The 18,583-nt window shown below is 51.1% G+C and overlaps 3 protein-coding genes and 2 non-coding genes across 5 annotated transcripts; 3 read left to right on the top strand and 2 right to left on the bottom strand.

Moving 5' to 3' along the window:
* The first annotated feature begins 4,135 nt into the window (after positions 1–4,135).
* Positions 4,136–4,251, top strand: ColSpa_rRNA_023. Its single transcript, XR_007414254.1, has one exon. It is a non-coding gene; the product is annotated as a 5S ribosomal RNA (ribosomal RNA).
* A 1,214-nt stretch (positions 4,252–5,465) lies between these two features.
* Positions 5,466–5,581, bottom strand: ColSpa_rRNA_022. The gene has a single exon (XR_007414253.1). It is a non-coding gene; the product is annotated as a 5S ribosomal RNA (ribosomal RNA).
* A 620-nt stretch (positions 5,582–6,201) lies between these two features.
* On the top strand, positions 6,202–6,722 carry ColSpa_06519 (uncharacterized protein; the record flags this gene model as incomplete). The annotated part of the gene is given in 2 exon segments (XM_049272731.1): positions 6,202–6,694; positions 6,709–6,722. The coding sequence occupies 2 exon segments, from the start codon at positions 6,202–6,204 to the stop codon at positions 6,720–6,722; spliced, it is 507 nt and encodes a 168-aa protein (XP_049128688.1).
* A 4,234-nt stretch (positions 6,723–10,956) lies between these two features.
* Positions 10,957–12,688, bottom strand: ColSpa_06518 (vegetative incompatibility protein HET-E-1; the record flags this gene model as incomplete). The annotated part of the gene is made up of 3 exons (XM_049272730.1): positions 10,957–10,974; positions 11,147–11,401; positions 11,588–12,688. The coding sequence occupies 3 exons, from the start codon at positions 12,686–12,688 to the stop codon at positions 10,957–10,959; spliced, it is 1,374 nt and encodes a 457-aa protein (XP_049128687.1).
* Positions 12,689–17,176: 4,488 nt separating this feature from the next.
* On the top strand, positions 17,177–18,046 carry ColSpa_06517 (high-affinity potassium transport protein; the record flags this gene model as incomplete). The annotated part of the gene is made up of 1 exon (XM_049272729.1): positions 17,177–18,046. One exon carries the CDS (start codon positions 17,177–17,179, stop codon positions 18,044–18,046), a length of 870 nt encoding a protein of 289 aa, XP_049128686.1.
* Positions 18,047–18,583: the final 537 nt, after the last annotated feature.

The following is an 18,583-nucleotide window of genomic DNA, read 5'->3' as shown; positions in this document are numbered from 1 at the left end:
CTAACCTAACTAACCCTAACCCTAACCCTAACCCTAACCCTAACCCTAACCCTAACCCTAACCCTAACCCTAACCCTAACCCTAACCCTAACCCTAACCCTAACCCTAACCCTAACCCTAAGTAACCCTAAATGGTGTAACACGATTGGCCATGGCTTATCGCCGCATAAAGTACGTACTGCTCGCTTATCTAACCGTCCCGTGACACTAATGTTGAACTGCTGCAAAAGATCGAGTTTCTTGCCAATTGTATAAGTATTGCATAAAAACTCGATATATCCCTTGGAACGCGGAGACGGCTGTATCTATGTCTGTCCAACCAATGCTGAACACTGGGCCCAGCCACTGCTGCTCGTACTGCCACAAGTCCCTCGCTTTTATCATTGCTAAAAAAAGCAACATCCCGATGCTAGCGCGCTAGTGAGCAAGATGACAATGAGGAAGAATGGCCACGGCGATGCTAGAGGACCGGGTTTTAGCAGCTTTCATACTTCGCGTCTTGATTGGAGTCATCATGCCTTGGGGAAATAGTCCGCCTAGTCGGCAGCAAGGGACTGAGATGGATAGAGAATCTGCGGTTGATGAGGGTCGAGGGACACAAACGCGAGATGGGTGGGCGGGCAAGTCTGCCGATTCTGCGGGAGGTGACGGTGATAAAGTTGGTGTGCAAAATATCCGTTATATAGTCTCTTTTTTTTCTTTCTCTTTTCCCAGCAACAGCTGGTTGCCAACAACGCTCTGTCTGGTTCAGGTGACATGCGTGATGCACCGACAAGGACAGGGCGTAGCGAGAGAGCTGTGGCTGCTGTAGCCACTATAGCTGCTGCCGAGAGACGTATCATGCATGTCCGCACCGTCAGCTAGCGAATGCCGCTGCGTGACTAAGGTACCCAAGGTACCACAACTAGCTTGTTCGGCCGAGTAGCTCGGCCACAGTCACGGGCACGCACCGCACACTGACTTGTTCGTCATGGCTTATATGTCCAACAATTCTGTCGCTGCCTTTCTGAAAATCTACCCAGCTCTCGCTGTCCTGTGCTTGACGATGCAACACTAGTTATACTAACACGGAATATGACCAACACCCAGGCATGATCCGCCAGGACCTCGGGGTCATCGATGCCCTGCGACGAGATGCCGTCAACTAGAGAGAGCCGGACCCTAACGGGCGTCGACTGATGCAAGCCAAGGTAGTTTAAACAGTCATATATCGCTGTTGCTTCGCCGATCACGGCTGTTGTCCCGGACCACGTATCGTCCATTCATGTGTTTAGGATGGCGGGAACCTTGTCTTGGTGATTACCTTGGCTTCAAGTCCCTAAGTTGCCACCTTGCAAAATCTCAATGCATATATTGGCAGTGTTGCGAGTGTGCGAGACTTGCGCATCTGCGGTGCGTACTTGAGACTCTTGTATTATTCCGCACAGGAGTCTTGGATAATCACACTGGCTACGCACACAAGCTGATGTCCATGCACTGCCAGCTGGTACGTGCCTGGAACTTGGTCCCCATTAACTCGTGGCATGGCTTGTCTCCATCTATATCTTCAACGTTAAAAGCCCTGTAAACTTCTAACGTCTTGGTTTCAGATGCGTTGCTTCGGACGAGGCGCCACCATATCCTTTCGTATCTCGGCGTGATGCTGATGGCAGTTGCCGCCAACCAGTTTTTCCATTTGACACTGGAAATCATCGACGCCATTCAACAGCAAAAACCCTCCAAAGCCGAGAATAATGCATTTAAAAAGGCTCCCATCCGCATCGAACACAGACACGGTTTCGCTCACGTAAGAACCGCCCCAGAAACATATTTCCCTCTTCCATGTTCTGGTAAGGCAAGGGGGCCTTGCCTATTCAGTTCCTCCCTGCGGCATTGACGCCCCCAGTGAACCTACACTTTCCCAATCACAGTGTGACGCCGTCCAAGTTTTTGAAAGGGTGTTCTTGCCCGGAACCTGGCGCAATATCTGCTCTGTCATTTCTTGTGTGTGCACCCCCACCTAATGGGCTTGATTCGAACTTGCCCGCAGCTTCTTGTGACGTGGAAGCTGTCGATCGCATCTTGCAAGCTGCGAACTACATAATTTCTAGATACCTGACTATCTCTAGTCCTCTAAGACAGTATAATTCTCTTATATATCCCCGGGCATTCGGTGAAGTTGATAGAGCGCCTCACTATTGTCGTGTCGAATCTTAAAGACTCGGACTCCAATGGCTCGTCTAAAACTCCCTGGACTCTTTTCAGTCTATTTTTTGGAGAGCAGCCTCCGGAGTCGCTTCTCAGTCTTACAAGATTACAAGCGGTCGAGTTGTACTTTTTGGCTTCAGATGGTTAAAACATGGTAGCTGGGTGCTAGACCCAAGGAGTCGCAAGAATATGGCTCACCACACCCAAACCTGGCAGAGTATATGTCATACGTTCAATTTGACGCTAAGGCTAAATTTGGCATGGCTTTGACGGTCCACATCCCCCGTCACAGCGAAGACAATGCTGTAGCATCATGAGACGTTGCTAAGCTAGCGTTGGCGTTATAGAACTCTTCGTTTTAGGGTTAGGGTTGTTTCAAAGGCATCAGCTTTCTTAGCTATGCATCCCTTCGTGAAAAGCCATAGTCTATTGGCATGCCGTTTAAAGGCCTTTAATAAATTCTTGTCTCTTTTAGCTGCATCTTTATGTGTCATAAACCTCCTCAAACTGACGGTTGTGTCGTAAAGACCCCTGTATTAATGTGGCACGACCGGGGGGAGCTTAGGGGTGACTGACGTCACTTTAGCCAGAATCATCTTGTTGAATATTGAACCAACCTGGAACAACTTCAGGAGCTCGAGTTGCTCTGGGGTCAGTTTCAGAAACAGAGCCTATAAATATGAATGATTTCCAATGGAAATTATCATTTCCATAGCCGGACACAACAAAGTCTCGGTTAAAACCATGTCTATAATGATTTATCTCTGTCTGTAAACGCTGGTATTGTAGCTTAGTCGATGTGGCTGCTTTAATCTCGAACACCTCCTCAACCCGAGTCGGCCTGGAAATAGGGATGTTCAATAAAAAGATTTCAGCTTATAAACCTAAATGCGCTTTTCAGGCGATAAATTGAGCTTCTGTCTCAGCCATGACCACTGATCGAGAAAAGGGATGGCATAGTGGCGCCCTCGAAGTTTAATAAAGGTACTTGGGGCGTCATCTTCGTAAAACCAGGGCTATATCGGCCTCAACACTGACTAGAGGTCAAGTCCTTGACGATGTTGTCTGGCAACTGTGGGGCAAACCCGGGCGGTTGACTTGGTTTGCGAAACTCCCGACAGGGCTAGTTGATTGCACATCCCTCTATTAGTCGTCAAAGTTTCCCGCTCTCTCGTGAAGCCACGCTGGTTGAGCTATGGCTGTTGGAATCACAGGTTACCCGTATGGGAGGTAATCGAAAGAGTAAGTAGGCTGGCAGAAGCAGCAGTAATAAAGATATCACTGTTGGCAGCCCGGAGGTTGGATCTCCGGGTTCCGCTGCTGCGGCCGGCTGCTGGCTGCTGCTTATTGCCTGCCGCTATTCTGGCTGAGTAATCCGACAATGGCTAATGCACGACCCGGCGCCCAAAACAAAAGCAGCCTCCGCATGTTCGCATTCAGCTTCCCCCCGACGACTTCCAAGAGCTGTCATCTCCGCTGAAACGTTCGATATATTAACAGGATCATGCTGATTGGTGAGTTATGTCCATGATGGACGTTATGCTCCCCATGCCGGAGCCTCTCCTTTCTCTCACGCAACCTCATCCCGTCTTAATTCGAATCTGCGCTGACTAGATAGAAAAATGACTAGAACAAGCCGAGACGCTTTTCTGAAAGCTCCACGACGCCTGATCAAGGGCGGAAGACCGACACCTGAGCATGACGAGGAGCTACCCGGGTAGAGAGGGGTCGCGTTCCGAGCAGCAAGACGCCCCTGTGACATCTGGGAGCTTGCTCACCATGATGCTGAGTGTGGGAGACGGCAACAGACTGGTTGAAAAGGGCAATTTTAAACTAAAAAGTGTTGGGCTGTATACGCTGTTGGCTAGAGGTAAGGGTGTAATGATTCCTACACAACCGGTGGGTCTGGCAAGACAATATAACCAACTTTGAATCCGAATACAAGCACATACGACCATACCCACTGGAGAACTCGGGATCCCGTCCGCTCTCCCATAGATAAGCCAGTGAGGGCCGGATTAGTAGTTGGGTCGGTGACGACCAGCGAATACCTGGTGTTGTATGTTTTTGATGCTATACCTAATTTTTGTGTTGCGTTATTTAGCTCCACAAACATGGCGTACTCGCTCACCTTTTGAGCGGAGATATTCGAACAAGATGAGGACGCCGGTAGATTATAGTTGAGTTATAGAACTCTTTATTGACAACTCCATAGTCCTGGGAGAGATGAAGTTAAACGCTGAGGGCCACCGGTTGTAAGAATACATGACTAATAATCAGGCGAGCTGTTGCCAAGATAAACTATTCGCGATTGTTCAAGAAGACCTCTAGGGAAGCCGATTTCTATCCTATAGAGGAATCAGAAACGTTTGAGACGACTAAGGGCTTGCAGGCAGGTAAGATAGCCGGTGACGGGAAGTAAGATGATCCAGTTGCCGCTCCTCATTGCGCACATCGCTTGCAGCCCGTTTACCTTCGCAACGCAAGGACCTTTTTCGGGGTTCGGGGTCATGCTGGGCAATTATGGGGGTTTCGAGGAAATGAACACGTTGGTATCACAGGATACCCGTACGGGTAGTAAATCTATCGAAGAACAAAACTGGTACTGTATTCCGTTGATTGTGTAGAAGGAAGAAAAGAGAGACAACCCGCGGAAGCAGCAGTTGTGAAGATATCGCCGTTGGCAGCCCGGAGGAAGAATCTCTGGGGCCAACTGCTGCCGCTTCCCGTGGCCTGACCGCCTGCCCGTATTCTAGCTGGATAGTCCAACGGAACCTGACGAGAACAACGAGATTGTAATGGCCCTTTTATACTTGCACTTCTTTGCTATTTCTATTTTTAAAATTCCAGGGCAATCACTTTAGTTGGTAATAAGCGGCTGGCGCTTAAATCAACCCACCTGTTTGCCTGCATGGCTCGGCGTGGTGTTTGGCGCAACCAATGGGAATGTGGCTGTGAAATACTTTGGAAAATCAATTCTATCCTCGGCAAACTTGTCCGCAAAGCCTGCGGGTCTGAAAAGTCCGTCGAGGACTTGGTCGACAGGGCCACCGGACAAGAAAAGAACAGTGGCGGGGGTGGTGAGCAGGCCTGACGTTGGAAATCAAGCATGCCCGCCCGGCCGAGGAATGAAGATGAGAGGAGGATTCAAGGATTCCCGAAACCCGAAGTTGCTTCTCTGCCGCCGCCGCCAATGAACCAACCGGCGACATGGACACTTCCAACCCCTCATTAGCGCCTCCACCAAAAACAGACGGCTCGACCCAAAAAAACAAAAACATACAACACCAGGTATTCGCTGGTCGTCACCGACCCAACTACTAATCCGGCCCTCATTGGCTTATCTACGGGAGAGCGGACGGGATCCCGAGTTTTCCAATGGGTATGGTCGTATGTGGTTGGTTTGCGGGTTGGTCTAGCTTATATAGAGAGGAGAGGAAGGGTGGTCGGACAAGAGAACAGAACAAGCATCGAAACGGGAATGGAAGTGATTAGTCACGGCGCTGAAGCCCCGTCCCCGTGTTTTGCTCCTTTTCAAACTCGGGAGCTTCTTTTCACCATTGTATGCAGTGCTCATGATGCATGTTGCACTCCCAACCCTGGAAGCCCGCCCGCACTGCTGGGAGGGTGTCGAGGACTACTGGGACTTGCGGTAAGCGGTGTTGATTAGAGGGGGGTTGTGTCAGCAGCGTAGGTTGGGTCGGTGCGGTTGACGGCACAAGAAGTGCTGAAGAGACTAACAACTAAAGATAGACCAATCTGTTTGTGTCTACTAGAGCAAGTTTTGAAAATTAGAGGAAATTTTGAGGCCTGCTGTGACCATGCCGCGAATCTGCATACCATCCTGCAACATCCTTTTGAATCCGGCATAAACACCCTCAAGTGGCATTCTATTTCGGTTGCCTCCCGAGGTTGCATCAGTTGATAATGATGCTGCCCCTATTGAGTCTGGGGAAATTGCGAGCGCTGGTGTTTATGCTCCCATCATCGCAAAGTCGGCACGTCTTTTCTCTCATGTTCAGTCCCGGCCTCGCGCCTCGATATCCTCACCCTATCGGAAGATCAACGAAAATCCTCCGCGATCTGTGGGCCGCCAAGGAGAAGCTCCAGGCGTACCGAGCCCGCACCGGCGGCGGCGATGACGCTGAACCCGACAACGAGTCGGCCCTCGCCTGCAGCACTATAAAACGCGTGATTCTCCAGGACATAACGTCGCGCGAGAAGCGCCTCACGGCTGAGTTCTTCATGCGGCACCCGTCCGAGCTGAATGGCGGCGACGATGATGCCGCCGGCCACGGCGTTGACCAGACTGACGACGATGACGTCCGCTGGGGGTTGACGAGGGAGCAACTATCCCGGATCCTCCTTCTTCTGCAACCCGGTAGAAACGACCAGCCGAAAATTGCCAATGTTGCTGCTACACCAGGCCTCTCAGCCACCCATCCTCAGGCGATGCCATCTACATCTGCAGCGCCAACACCCCAAATTCTCCTCAGTGGACACAACTGTAAGCAGCAGCAGGCCCTAGGTGTTAGGAATAGCCTCTATAAATCTAAAGGAAATCTTAGGTATGTCGCCTGATGTATAGAAATGTATCTAGAAGCACCGCTATAAGTATAGTGTACCTTTATATATGCTTTTTACTTATCACCCTTCTTTAGCTTCTCTATATACTGGAGCTAGCCCTTTAAACTTTACTCCTTTATCTCCCTCTTTATTTAATTCATTATTCTCTACTGCTTTAACGCCCTGTTGTAAGTAAGGATAAATGATGGTGGTGCCTGAAATGGAATGCTGCTGCGTCGTTTTAGGTCTAACTGTTTAACACACATCTCCCTTTTCTGTAGCGACGCCGCCCTAGCCTGGCACCGCGTTTAGTGAAACCACGGTATAATGGGAGTGAATAAACCAATCAGCAGGTAGGGTCAGGTCTGCATCTCTACCTTTAGCCCCCCGCTGCAACAGAAGCGACAGCAGCTGTTTAAAGTACCACAGGGTGTTGCTTATACAGATTAATAGGGCGTTATAAGGAGGAGATGTTGATAGAAAAGAAGAAAAAGAACAAGAAGAGGGAGATAGAGGATGACATGAAGCTACTCTTAAACTTGCGCGGCCTACTGAGCAAGGTATCAAACCTTAAAATGCACTGGCGTATATATGTCATGGACCGCTGTGTCGCGAACTACAGCAATGACAATGCTGGCCATGGGTGATGCTTTATGTAGGCAGGGGGGGCAGGGGTCTAGGGTGAATGCAGTTTCAAGCTTAGAAAGGGATGATGGTAATACTAAGTGTGTATTTTTTTGGAAAATGTGGAATGTATTTGCAACCAAAATCTCAGGCGTCTTTATATCAGCATCCCGGCCGAGGTCGGCAATCTGTTTTCCCAGCATGCGGACCAGCCGTTGCGTTTTCCAGTACTCGCGGAGCTCGACATCACCATTGGAGGCCACATCAACATCCTGCATTCGCTCAGCGGGCTCCACGCGCTCGCCTTGCAAAGCACTCTGTCACAATCTACCAGCGAGCTTCAATCTGTCCTGTATACGGGAGCTTCCCCCCCTCTACAAACTGCACACGCTCACAATCAACACATTGTTTGGGTCTACTATACTCCAGTATATACACCACGCTTTCAGACCCAGGGACCTCGGTCGCGTCATCCGTCACACAACAGACGTGCGATATCTGAAGCTTGCGATTCCCCTGTACGACCCGGTTGATGGATATACGCCCATTCGATGCACGACTTGCTCAGACACATTGTGTAGATTATAATCCGAAGATAGTTATTAGTAGAGATAACTATCTGAACAAATCAATAACTTGAGCCCTGATAGTTTATGCAAGATGAGCACACCACTACTTATGTACAGGAAGCACCAAGATATCAAGTTGTTACGTGTGGAATTTACTTAATCGCAACAACCCTACTAACATTAGAGATCATTCTCAGGCGAGTTGAATAGAACCAGCTGTCTGGTAATATCCTACTCTAAAAGAGCAACGAACGCGTACAAAGTCAACCCTAGACGTCGATACTACAGGTCCACACTTTACCTGATCCAACGCCTATAGCGACCGTGGTTCCATTCACGCAAGAACAAATAGGTCGATACTCTGATGGTATCCAAAGCACATTCTTGCTCAGATGCTTGATCCACCTGTTGTCTGAGCTTAGGCTAATGCCTAGATACTGGGGAGCCGCGGGCTCAGCGGCCGTCGCTCTGTCTGTCGTTTCTAGACTATTGATGACGATTTTACCTATCTCAGTGTTGAGATACGCGTCGGTGAGGTCGAAGGATATGACTGAAAGACTCTTGCCGATTTTCAGAGTTTGTAAACAAGCGCCGCTACACGTGTCCCATAACCTGATAGTTTTGTCGTCTGACGCTGACGCCAGCATACTCGAATCGTGCGAGAAGGCTACAGAAGGGATGCGATCGCTGTGGCCTTTAAATATCTTCAGACACACCCCACTACTTGCATCCCAGAGTCTAACAGTCTTGTCGTAGGATGTGGATGCTAGTTGAGTCAACTTAGGCGAGAAGGCTACTGATTGCACAGAACTCTCATGTCCTTCAAACGTCTGCAAACACGTGCCGGTGTGTGCATCCCACAGCTTGACAGTCCTGTCATGTGACCCTGACGCTATCTTGGTAGAGTCGTGTGAGAAGGCTGCATACGTAGTATCACTAGTATGGCCTGTAAACGTCTGCAGACATGCGTCGCTGTTTGTATCCCACATGTTAAACGTAGGGTCGTTTGATGCAGATACCAGCTTGCTTGAATCAGGCGAGAAGGCTACTGAACTAAGTGAATAATTGCTGCCTATACACGTTTGTAAACATGTGCCGCTACCTGCATCCCACACCTTGACAGTGTTGTCATATGATGCGGTTGCCAGCTTCTTTGAATCGTGCGAGAAGGCTACACAGTAGATAGAATTACTGTGGCCTTCACAAGTGTGTAGTAAAGCTTTACTGGAAGCATCCCATAGCTTAACAGTCTTGTCATACGACACTGATGCTAGCTTACTGAAGTCAGGTGAAAGAGCTATAGATATAACACTATCACAGTGCTCTATAGATGTCTGTGAACATATTCTGCTGCTTGCGTCCCACAGCTTGACAGTCCCATCATTTGACGCGGATGCTAGCGTAGTTGAGTCGCCTGAAAAGGCAACACAGGCGACAAAGCTACTATGTCCTAGAAATGTCTGTAGACATGCGCCGCTGCTTGCGTCCCATAGCTTAATAGTGTTATCGTCTGATGCTGACGCCAGCTTAGTTGAGTCGTGTGAGAAGGCTGCAGATCTAACAAGTCCGCCATGACCCGTGAACGTCCGTAGACATGTGGAGGTGCTTAAATCCCATAGCCTCACCGTGTTGTCGTATGATGCTGATACTAGCTTGGTTGAGTCTTGCGAGAAGGCTACAGAGCTGCAGGCGTTGGTATAGCCACCAAGCCGCTGTAGACACTCGCCGCTACTTGTGTCCCATAGCAAGGGAGGGAGCCCGCCTGATGCTGTTGCAAGGACAGTCGAGGTATGTGAGAAAGCCACAGAATTGGCACCGTTGGTAAAGCCTGTAAGGGTCTGTAAACATGTGCCACTGCTTGCGTCCCACAGCTTAACAATCCCGTCACTTGAAGCTGATGCCAGCTTGGTGGAATCGTGCGAGAAAGCCACACACTTCACAGAAGAGCTGTGGCCTGTAAACGTCTGTAAACATATGCCGCTTCTTGTATCCCACAGCTTGACAGTACCATCACCTGACGCTGACGCTAGCGTAGTTGAATCGTGTGAGAAGGCTACTGAGTATACAGAGCCAACATGTCCTGTGATCGTCTGTAGACATATGCCGCTGCTTGCGTCCCACAGCTTGACGGTCATATCATCTGACCCTGACACCAGTTTAGTCGAATCGTGCGAAAAGGCTACAGACCAAGCGCTGCTACCGTGCTCAAACGTCTGGAGGCATGCCCCCCAAGCATCACTCATCGCTGGCTTAATAGTGATTCCATCCGGCTCTTCATGCTGGAACAGACTTCTGATGGTGCATCCTGTCGGACTGAACAACAATGCAGAATGATATACCTGTAAAGGGTAGCTTTCGATTGCTCCTTTGTGGTACATGATGAATCGACGAGCATGTTGGAGAAGCTCAGTAAGCTCATTCCCAACTTGCATGTCCTGACTGTTTTAGCAACTACTACAAGTGCAAAGGAGCGTCTGTGCAAGCCGTACCTGAACTAGAGAGTATAGCCTTGCTATTGAAACCACGCCTTTTGCTATGCTGTTGCACAGACTGAGCCCTTCCAGCCAGTACAGGTACTTCTTTCTTATGAACTCAGCAACAATGCCAGTGACTTGCAGACATTCAACGTTATTCGCCCGAGGTTTCGGTCTCGAACTGTCTAGATGGTCAACCCAGTAGATGCAAGGATAGCGCGACGCTGCCAGTGGGTCTGGGGCAGGCGGCTCAACGTCGTCAGTAGAGCATCCTGGCGCCCTCAAATTATACATGTCCCTGTGCAATGTCCTTGTCAGGGTCGCAAGCGATCTCGAGAAGATTCCATGATGGACGGCTTCGATTCCATGTGGAAAGATGTCGCCCGATGCTTTCGCGAAGAGAAAGTCTTGTGCAGATTGATGCACAAAATAGACCGTGTCTTCTCGCAGAGTCAGGAACGATCCGCAGAAGCCGACGATCTGTCGCACCGACTCTGGATCATCACCAAGATGCCCGAGTGACTCCACAAGCGCAATCAGTTCGCAGATGCTAACTGGCCGAAACAAGACTGCAGTCGTCGCCAAGACCTCCTGACAAATCTCAGCATCGTCTGAGTTGCTAATCTGCTGCATCATCCGCTGGTATAGAGTGTCTAGTCCAGGCGGGAGAAGGGCTAGCTTCTTCAGCACGTTCCATCTTGGTGTTATGTCGAGGTTTTGACACACCAACGCTACCCAGAGAAAGGTACCGCCGGCGTTCGAAGTCAGGTGTTCAAGCACAGCGGACCGGACTTCTGGTCTGTATTCGTTCTTCTGCGCCAACTGGTCCACCTTCTGCTCGATAAAGATTCCAACCGCTGCTGTGACCGACCCCGCGTTCAGCTCGAGGCTGAGCTTGTGCCCTGCCCGTTCCAGGTGCGCTTCAATTTCTGGCCAGTTGCGGCTCGAGGCAATCCACTTGACGCGGGAAGATGCGAACGACTGCTTTGCGACAAATTGAAGCAGCTTCAACCGATCGCCAACACACTCGTCCAGCGCGTCAATGACTATGTATGTGGTGCCTAGGCTCGGATCCTGCAGCACATCTGCAAAGGTCTCTGACAAGGCAATCCATGCGTTTGCATCCTCGAACATGTTTTTGCCCGCCTGGTCGTATCTTTTGCGAACGTGCGCGGTAAGCGCCGGCTGCTGGCAGACAAGCAAGTACAGCAGTCCTCGCAGCACAGCCGTGGCGCTGTTGATGCGCGAGTCAGTAGCCTGGCAAAAAAAGTATGTCACTGACGCGGCGCCAGCAACCGTTTTCTGCAGCTCGTCGATGATGCCGCAGAGCAACATGGTTTTGCCCTTGCCAGGATCGCCTTTGATCCACAGCAGCTGGTTCTGTGGGTCATTGCGCCATTGCTGGAAGCTGCTGTTGGTGAGCACCCAGCGGTACAAGCCTTGCAACAGACCGCCTTTTGTGTCTTCGATGCGCTTCTTATCGTCGCGAGGATCCGTAGGGCGTAGGTCACGGAGGCAATCCTCCCGCCTCCGAATCTCATCACGAAGCCGTCTGAAAGCTTCCTCCGTGCCTTCGCCATAGACAGGCGCCATCTCAACGTCGAAGATGCCGGACAAGGAGTACGCTGCGTCCTCCTTGAGCCTTGTGTGCCGATCCTGTCTCCAGCGAAACCGCTCTTCAACGCTAGATTGAGAAAGGGGGCCCCCTTCGAGCACATGATGCGGGATGGTCGTGACTTCGTGGATCTGGGACTTGAGTGATGTTCTGTCACCAAGCTTGTACCATTTGTGCGAGAAGAACTCAACAACGCTGGGTGCGAGAAGCTCTTGCAACGTCCAGCCACGCGTGAACCACTTGCACTGTCGGAATTCCGAGTCCCAAGGCGGCGAGCTGGCTGCTCCGTCGACTACGGTGGGCGAAGCAGGCACGTCGGGCAGGTAGACGTAGCATCGAGCTGCGTTACGATACCAGTAGAACATGGATCGGATAGCCAGCGAGAGCTCAGCCTTGTTCGCCCTGTCGATGCAGCAGGTATCGACCCAGAAGTACTGCAAGCCGTCGCTTTTTGCCTGCTGTCCACACTGCTTGATCTTCTCGTAGCCGGGCTTGTCCTTGCCGGCGTCCGCTGCAAGGTCGTCGAAGGTCACCTCTTCGTCGACCGCTCCCCAAGTATGCGACAGGATCGCGTAAGGGGGTATCGTGCTGGCGTCGACCAAGTCGGCAGTAACACTGATTTCCCCACCTTCTCCGTGATATAGGAGCCGCATCGTTTCGGGTGGACATGTGGTGGGCGTGTGCGATAGCAACGAGAGTCGACAGACCTAACGCGGCGGCCTGGCAGCAAGAGCGTGCGGCCCTGAGTTGCTCTATCGCGTTCGTATGTCAGCAAGCGGAGGGTGACTGGCGAAACACGCAAAATCTTGGGCAGGCCTCTTAGGCCATAGGGAGATGCGACAATCTCGCGAGATGAGTCTGGTGGGTTTGGTCATGTCGCTGGCATACGAGGCTTGCTTGCCTGAGGCGGGGCAGACGCGGTCGGCGGCATATGCCAGGATCCTGCCGATGGCACAAAAAAGGACCGAGAAGACGCAACAAGTGGAGCAATAATAGAGACATGTTCACCGATGAGTCGATTATGACTGCATTCTTCCTTGCAACGACACCTGGCCAGCGGGCCTTTTCACTGCATCTCAGGGCATTAAGGCCAATCTGCTGTAGGCTTAAAAATACCCATGGGTAACCACCTGTGGTTCAAACCATTCAAACCATGGTTTGAAACGGTTACCCATATGGGTAGGTGGGTAGTGTGGGTAGACGGGTAATTTTAGCATGTGTGGTTTGTGGTTTATATGGTTATAACTAATGGGTAAAAAAATTATTTTAAGTGTTATTTAGTATTTAATAAACTTTAGGGATTTTAGAGAAGATGATTATAATTAATTATTGCTAGTAAATAACTATAGACCATCTCTATGGTTTTCTTTCCTACCCATCCCTATAGTTTACACGGTCTACAGTACCCATGCAACTATGAACCACGCTTATGGTTTACCCATAAAAACCGAACCACCACTATGGGTACCTATGGTTAACCATGGTTCGGGTATTTTTAAGCCTAATCTGCTGCAAAGATTCGCGCGCCTGGTGTGCCTTCTAGGGTTCCAACCTATAGATGATCTGCATCGTTTGTGTTGTACTTTACCTCCTGGCGATGTCTTCCTTCCGGGTGGAAGACTGCGAGTCATATTGGCCTTCTTGGTCTATTACTGATCTTTCGCCACAACAGCGCCTTTTCCTTCATTTTCTTCCTGACATTCAGATAGTACACTTTAAGACAGCTGCACATTGTGCATGCCGTTGCTCCGTACTTGATGATTAGAATCTGAGAATACCGGCCTTATGCCCTCAGGCGGGGTGAAGGACATAAGACCTCTTATTCAGCTTGACTCTTAGCGGAAATGGTTGCCGTAGCTTGTTTACAGCAGTATAGTAGTATGCGGGAGGGGCCGCGGATGGACCACCCAGCGACACCCGGCTTCGTCGCAATACTTCCAGAATCCAGATCTTCTTGAAGCTTAAAACACTGATGTCGCTTGAACCCAGACTCTGAATATCACCGTACGCCATGTCTGCGCTTTGTCGCTGCCCTGGTTGCGAGAGACGGCATCCGACCAACCTTATGGTGTTCCGCGTCCCTAGGCCATCACAAGCATCCATTGCACTGCTTGTGGCTCAGCATCATGCATGTCGCAAAAGGCGCATATGCGTCATGGCGCCAAGTGATAGCGATAGCACGACTTAGCGGCTACAACACGACTCACAGCCGCTGGCTAAGCAGTGTTCACGTCTCCTCGTATTTTAGCCTACGACGAGGGCGATATTTCTATTTCGATATAGGTGCAGCTGAATTTACGTAGCAACGAGCACCGTGGACAGGACCGTCAGAGGACCCAACCACATGCTCACTGCATCTCAGTTACTTTCTCTTTTCCGCCCACTGACCCTCGCCATATGCCCGTCGTCGTGGTTGGTAGCGTTCGCTGACTTTAAACTGTCTGATACGCCTATGATCCGTCATCCTTTTCCTCGTCCTCGGTCACGTCGGCTTTAGCTACGAGGCTGGGATTGCCAACAAGTTATGGTTGCTATGATGAGGCGAGGCAGGTAATGGATGACTTGAGCGAAAATGTACTGATGCCGTCGGGGTTGTCTGTCAGCCTGCCTGCCCACCTAGCCGACTACCTACCTGCCTGAATTGCTGGGGAATACGGGCACGGCGCGTGACCGATACAGAACGGGCCTGGCACGCCTTCAACGCTGAGGGTTCTTGCACCTCAACCAACGTCCCGTTGTCACGCCACACACCTCTTGTCGACTCTCAACTCCCACTAAACCCTACATTCCGCAAGCAAGCGAGCTCCGGATTATTCGAACGGGTGTAGCTGATCCCGGGACCAAAAAACAGACGTGTCGCAGCCAAGACTATTATTTCGACCATGCAACTCGAGAGCCTCGCTCGTTGCATCGGCTCGGCTGGCAGCTGCCGGAATGCATGCCTCTAGAGAGCCGATATCAGAATGGCGTCGGCACCCACAAACAAACCGCCGGCACAAGATGGGTTAGCACTGCCTTGCCTCGAATCTGCCCCTTCGCTGCGTCTAGCTTCCTGTAGGTTCCGTGACTGACGGTTCGTCCAGTGTGTCACTCTGTCTGCCAAGCACCCACAACCCACGCCCCGAATTCCAACACCCCCGAGAAAAGGGTCTTAGAGACAGCGGTATGCGTTGGGAGGGAAAATAAACCCCTGAATATAAAGTATTTTGTGTTGGTCCGATTTACTCCAGCCCGAATATGTTCGTCCAATAATCCCAAGCTGACCAAGGCTGGACCCTGGAGGAAACCCAATCTCATTCCATCCAACCATCAAACCGCTGGCCGCAAGCTTCCTCCGCACGGGCTTCTCTGTGCTGGAGATCTCCTGCAAGACTACCGGTACGGTTGGATGGCGCACAAGCTCTCCTCGTTGAGGGTAATTACCCCGCATCTGAACTATAGTGGGGTGGCCCAGACCGGGTCTGCGTAGTCGGCATTTGAGGCGGGTGTTGGCGGCAACGGGTGCGTGCGGAATTGAGGCGAGTTACCGGGAGGAGTGTTTGGCCAGTGCTCCTTTCCAACAGATGCGTATAGAGTTGCATATGCCGATGACTGGGCGGTCGAATAGACAGCTCACGCCTGAAGCGGTGGTGATGTCGTTGCGGCGAGCCCTAGAAGCAGTTTTGGTCTAGGTTTGTACCCGCAATCGCCGTTCTCATTCATTCAAATACTAGCAATGTTCATGCGGCAGCAAGAAATCGTCGCCTGTGACTGTCGCAGTTATTGGGACATTCCTGGGCTGCATCCTCAAGGGGGCTTCTTCATGTTCCCTGCCCATCCGGACCCGGACTTGGCATTCATGAACTTGGTCCAGCTAGCAGTGACTATTAACCTCGGCACATTTTTAAATAATTACCCAAGTAAATGGGAAAAGACGCCAGTGCTAGCTGGCTGAGAACAGGAGGAACAGCGTGCACACGAGTTTTGCTACCCTCAAGCTTTCCTGAGCGCCAGCGCCGATGACAGTTGGGCGGGGTGCGGAACTACCAAGATGGGGTAAACCACCCCCAAGTACCTCGGGCAGGCATACGACGTTCCGAAATTTCATACATGGCCGAGTACTCTCTGCAGTTTGCCAATATAACGGTTCACAAGCAGAACCAATGAGCTGATGGCTGTTGCCGTGTGCAAACAAGACGATAATAACCTATTCCGGCGTGAAACTGCATGCGCATCTCAGTGCCATGGGCCATTCCCCCCGCCCCCTAGGTGTGGCTTATACCTTATCATATCTTATCTGGTATATGGCGCAACCCTTGACACCATGTCTCTCGGCGGTCGGTGGCCCCTATCGACGGAATGAGCGTCGCGAGGGGATTTCGGGCCACGGTCTGGTCATCGTGGCTCCACTATCTTTCCAACCGACGATTCAATTCGCACAATCTAGATGGCTGAATCAAAGACGACTCGTCGGTTATCCAAGAGCTGCTTGGCCTGAAGTCGCCCGATTTGAGCCGGGTGAGCTAGGTACCTGAGGAACGTAGTTCCGAAGGACTCATCGAGTAGTACTAGAACCAAGCAATCAACACGTCACGATTCAGGCCCCTGGCGCGCGAACCATTTCACAGTAGGGGCCCCCTTTTGCTACTTTAGGCCTCGGCGGAAATAGATTCCGCCGAGGGCGCTCCTCACACTGCTATAAGCCCGTTCAATCTGATAAATGGATCACGACCTTGGTAGCGAGACCTGGCAACATGAGCACCTGATGAAGGATCAGCGCCCTATGAAACGACTGGCCTACCTGAGGTCTAATAATGCCCTGGCCCCTCCCTGTTCACGGGTAATGAGCTGTCATTAGAACGGGTGGGCCCGGGTCAAGCCGCCCCTGCAGACTGCCAATCGGACACGATTCCAAACCAGCATGGGTGCACCCTGCCAGCCCTGCAGTCGATCAGGGGGAAGCGCAACGATTCCTCATCAATCGCGTTTGGGCATCGGCAACATAATGCTCCGACAATCCATCCAAGCTTCTCTCTTCCTGCAAGGCTGATCCCTTCTTTCTCCCATTCCAAGTACCGGCGCATTACGAGAAGCTGCCCGTGCCTTGTCTGCTCGTGTCACTTGCGCACACCATCACCACCGCTGGGCGAGCATTGGCAGCGATGGCATGGCGACCATGGGAGAAGTTCAAGGCCGACCATCCCGCCACGGCGGACTGCATGGTCGAATCATGGGCCGCCGTTCGGCCATATCTGCCTCCGGTCAACTTCATCACAGTTCACTACGCCTACTTCATACTGACCGGGCTCATCTTTGCCGGCATCTTTCACGGACTGTCACACCCGGCCAACAGCGTCAGCTTCATCGATAGTCTTTTCCTCGTCATCTCCGCCTTTACTACATCCGGACTTAACACGGTCGATATCAGCAAACTCAGTACCGCCCAGCAGGCTATTATAGCCTTGATGATGATTCTTGGCAGTCCCGTCTTCGTCTCCATCTTCACCATCTGGCTCCGCGCCCGCGTCTTTGAGAAGCGCTTCGAGGACATCGTCGAGGCCGAACGAAACAGGAGGATCAAGAAGACTGGCACCATAGTTGGCATGGCTGGAGCCATGATTGGTCTTCCTGTCATGTCGTCCTTTAAGGGGTCTAAGCGGAAGCAAAAGAAGGGTAGACACGAGCGGCAGGCCGAGGCAGACGCCTTCCAGCTCACGGGGTCTACGTCCCGCGAGAAGGGCCACGACCGGAGCCAAAGCCAGACCACCAATCAAGAGTCTGCACCATCCGGCATGCTGGAGTCCATCGAAGAGGGCCAGAAGCTCGGCGTCTCCACCAGCTCCACCGAGCCGCTCTCGCCCAAGTCGAATGCCACCACCAGGCGGAGGCCTTTCAGTCGTGATGACGGCCGCCAGTACATTTCAGAAAGCTTCGATTTCAAAACGTTCATCCACGAGAACAAGAAGTCAGTCGGCAGGAACGGCCAGTTCTTCGACCTCACATCACCACCCTATCAGTTTTCGGACTTTTGACATGGCACTGTACTAGTTAAGTGTAATGCAGATGCTTAAGCTAATCTGCTCCGTCGTTCCAAATCTATACAGCGCTCTCTCATGGCTTTTCTTTCTGATAACAATGATCCTAGCAACCCGTCATTCTGCAGGAATTAAGCTGTTTGGTTGAACAAAAATCCCTTTTTCGATCGCGACTGGCCTATAATATCCACTTCAATTGTTCTTTTATCATTACACAGGTACTGGATGAAAAACCTGTTTTAGTTGCGATACGTGGAGCTGTTCTCTTCCAGTCAGCAGTTACTCTTGGCGATGAACACGAAGCACCGCATGCTTCGCTTATGAACTCGAAATTTTCACAAGGCACCTGATCTGTTTTTTAAAGTGTAGATACTAATTATCACGTTCGTGCATAGCTTACCGCCGGCTCACAGGCGCTTTACGAGGATGGGTCATGTCATGAGCATCGTGTGCGAATAATGAATGATATCAGTTCGCGGTTCCTTGAAGAGTCCGTCATGAACAATAGGTAATTGTCAGGCAGTGGAACGTATG

This window comes from Colletotrichum spaethianum (assembly GCF_022836535.1).
Source record: "Colletotrichum spaethianum MAFF 239500 DNA, contig15, whole genome shotgun sequence".
In the NCBI taxonomy this organism is placed as follows: Eukaryota; Fungi; Ascomycota; class Sordariomycetes; order Glomerellales; family Glomerellaceae; genus Colletotrichum; species Colletotrichum spaethianum.
The sequence above is the reverse complement of the archived record's forward strand: the minus strand, read 5'-3'. Positions and strand labels throughout refer to the sequence as shown.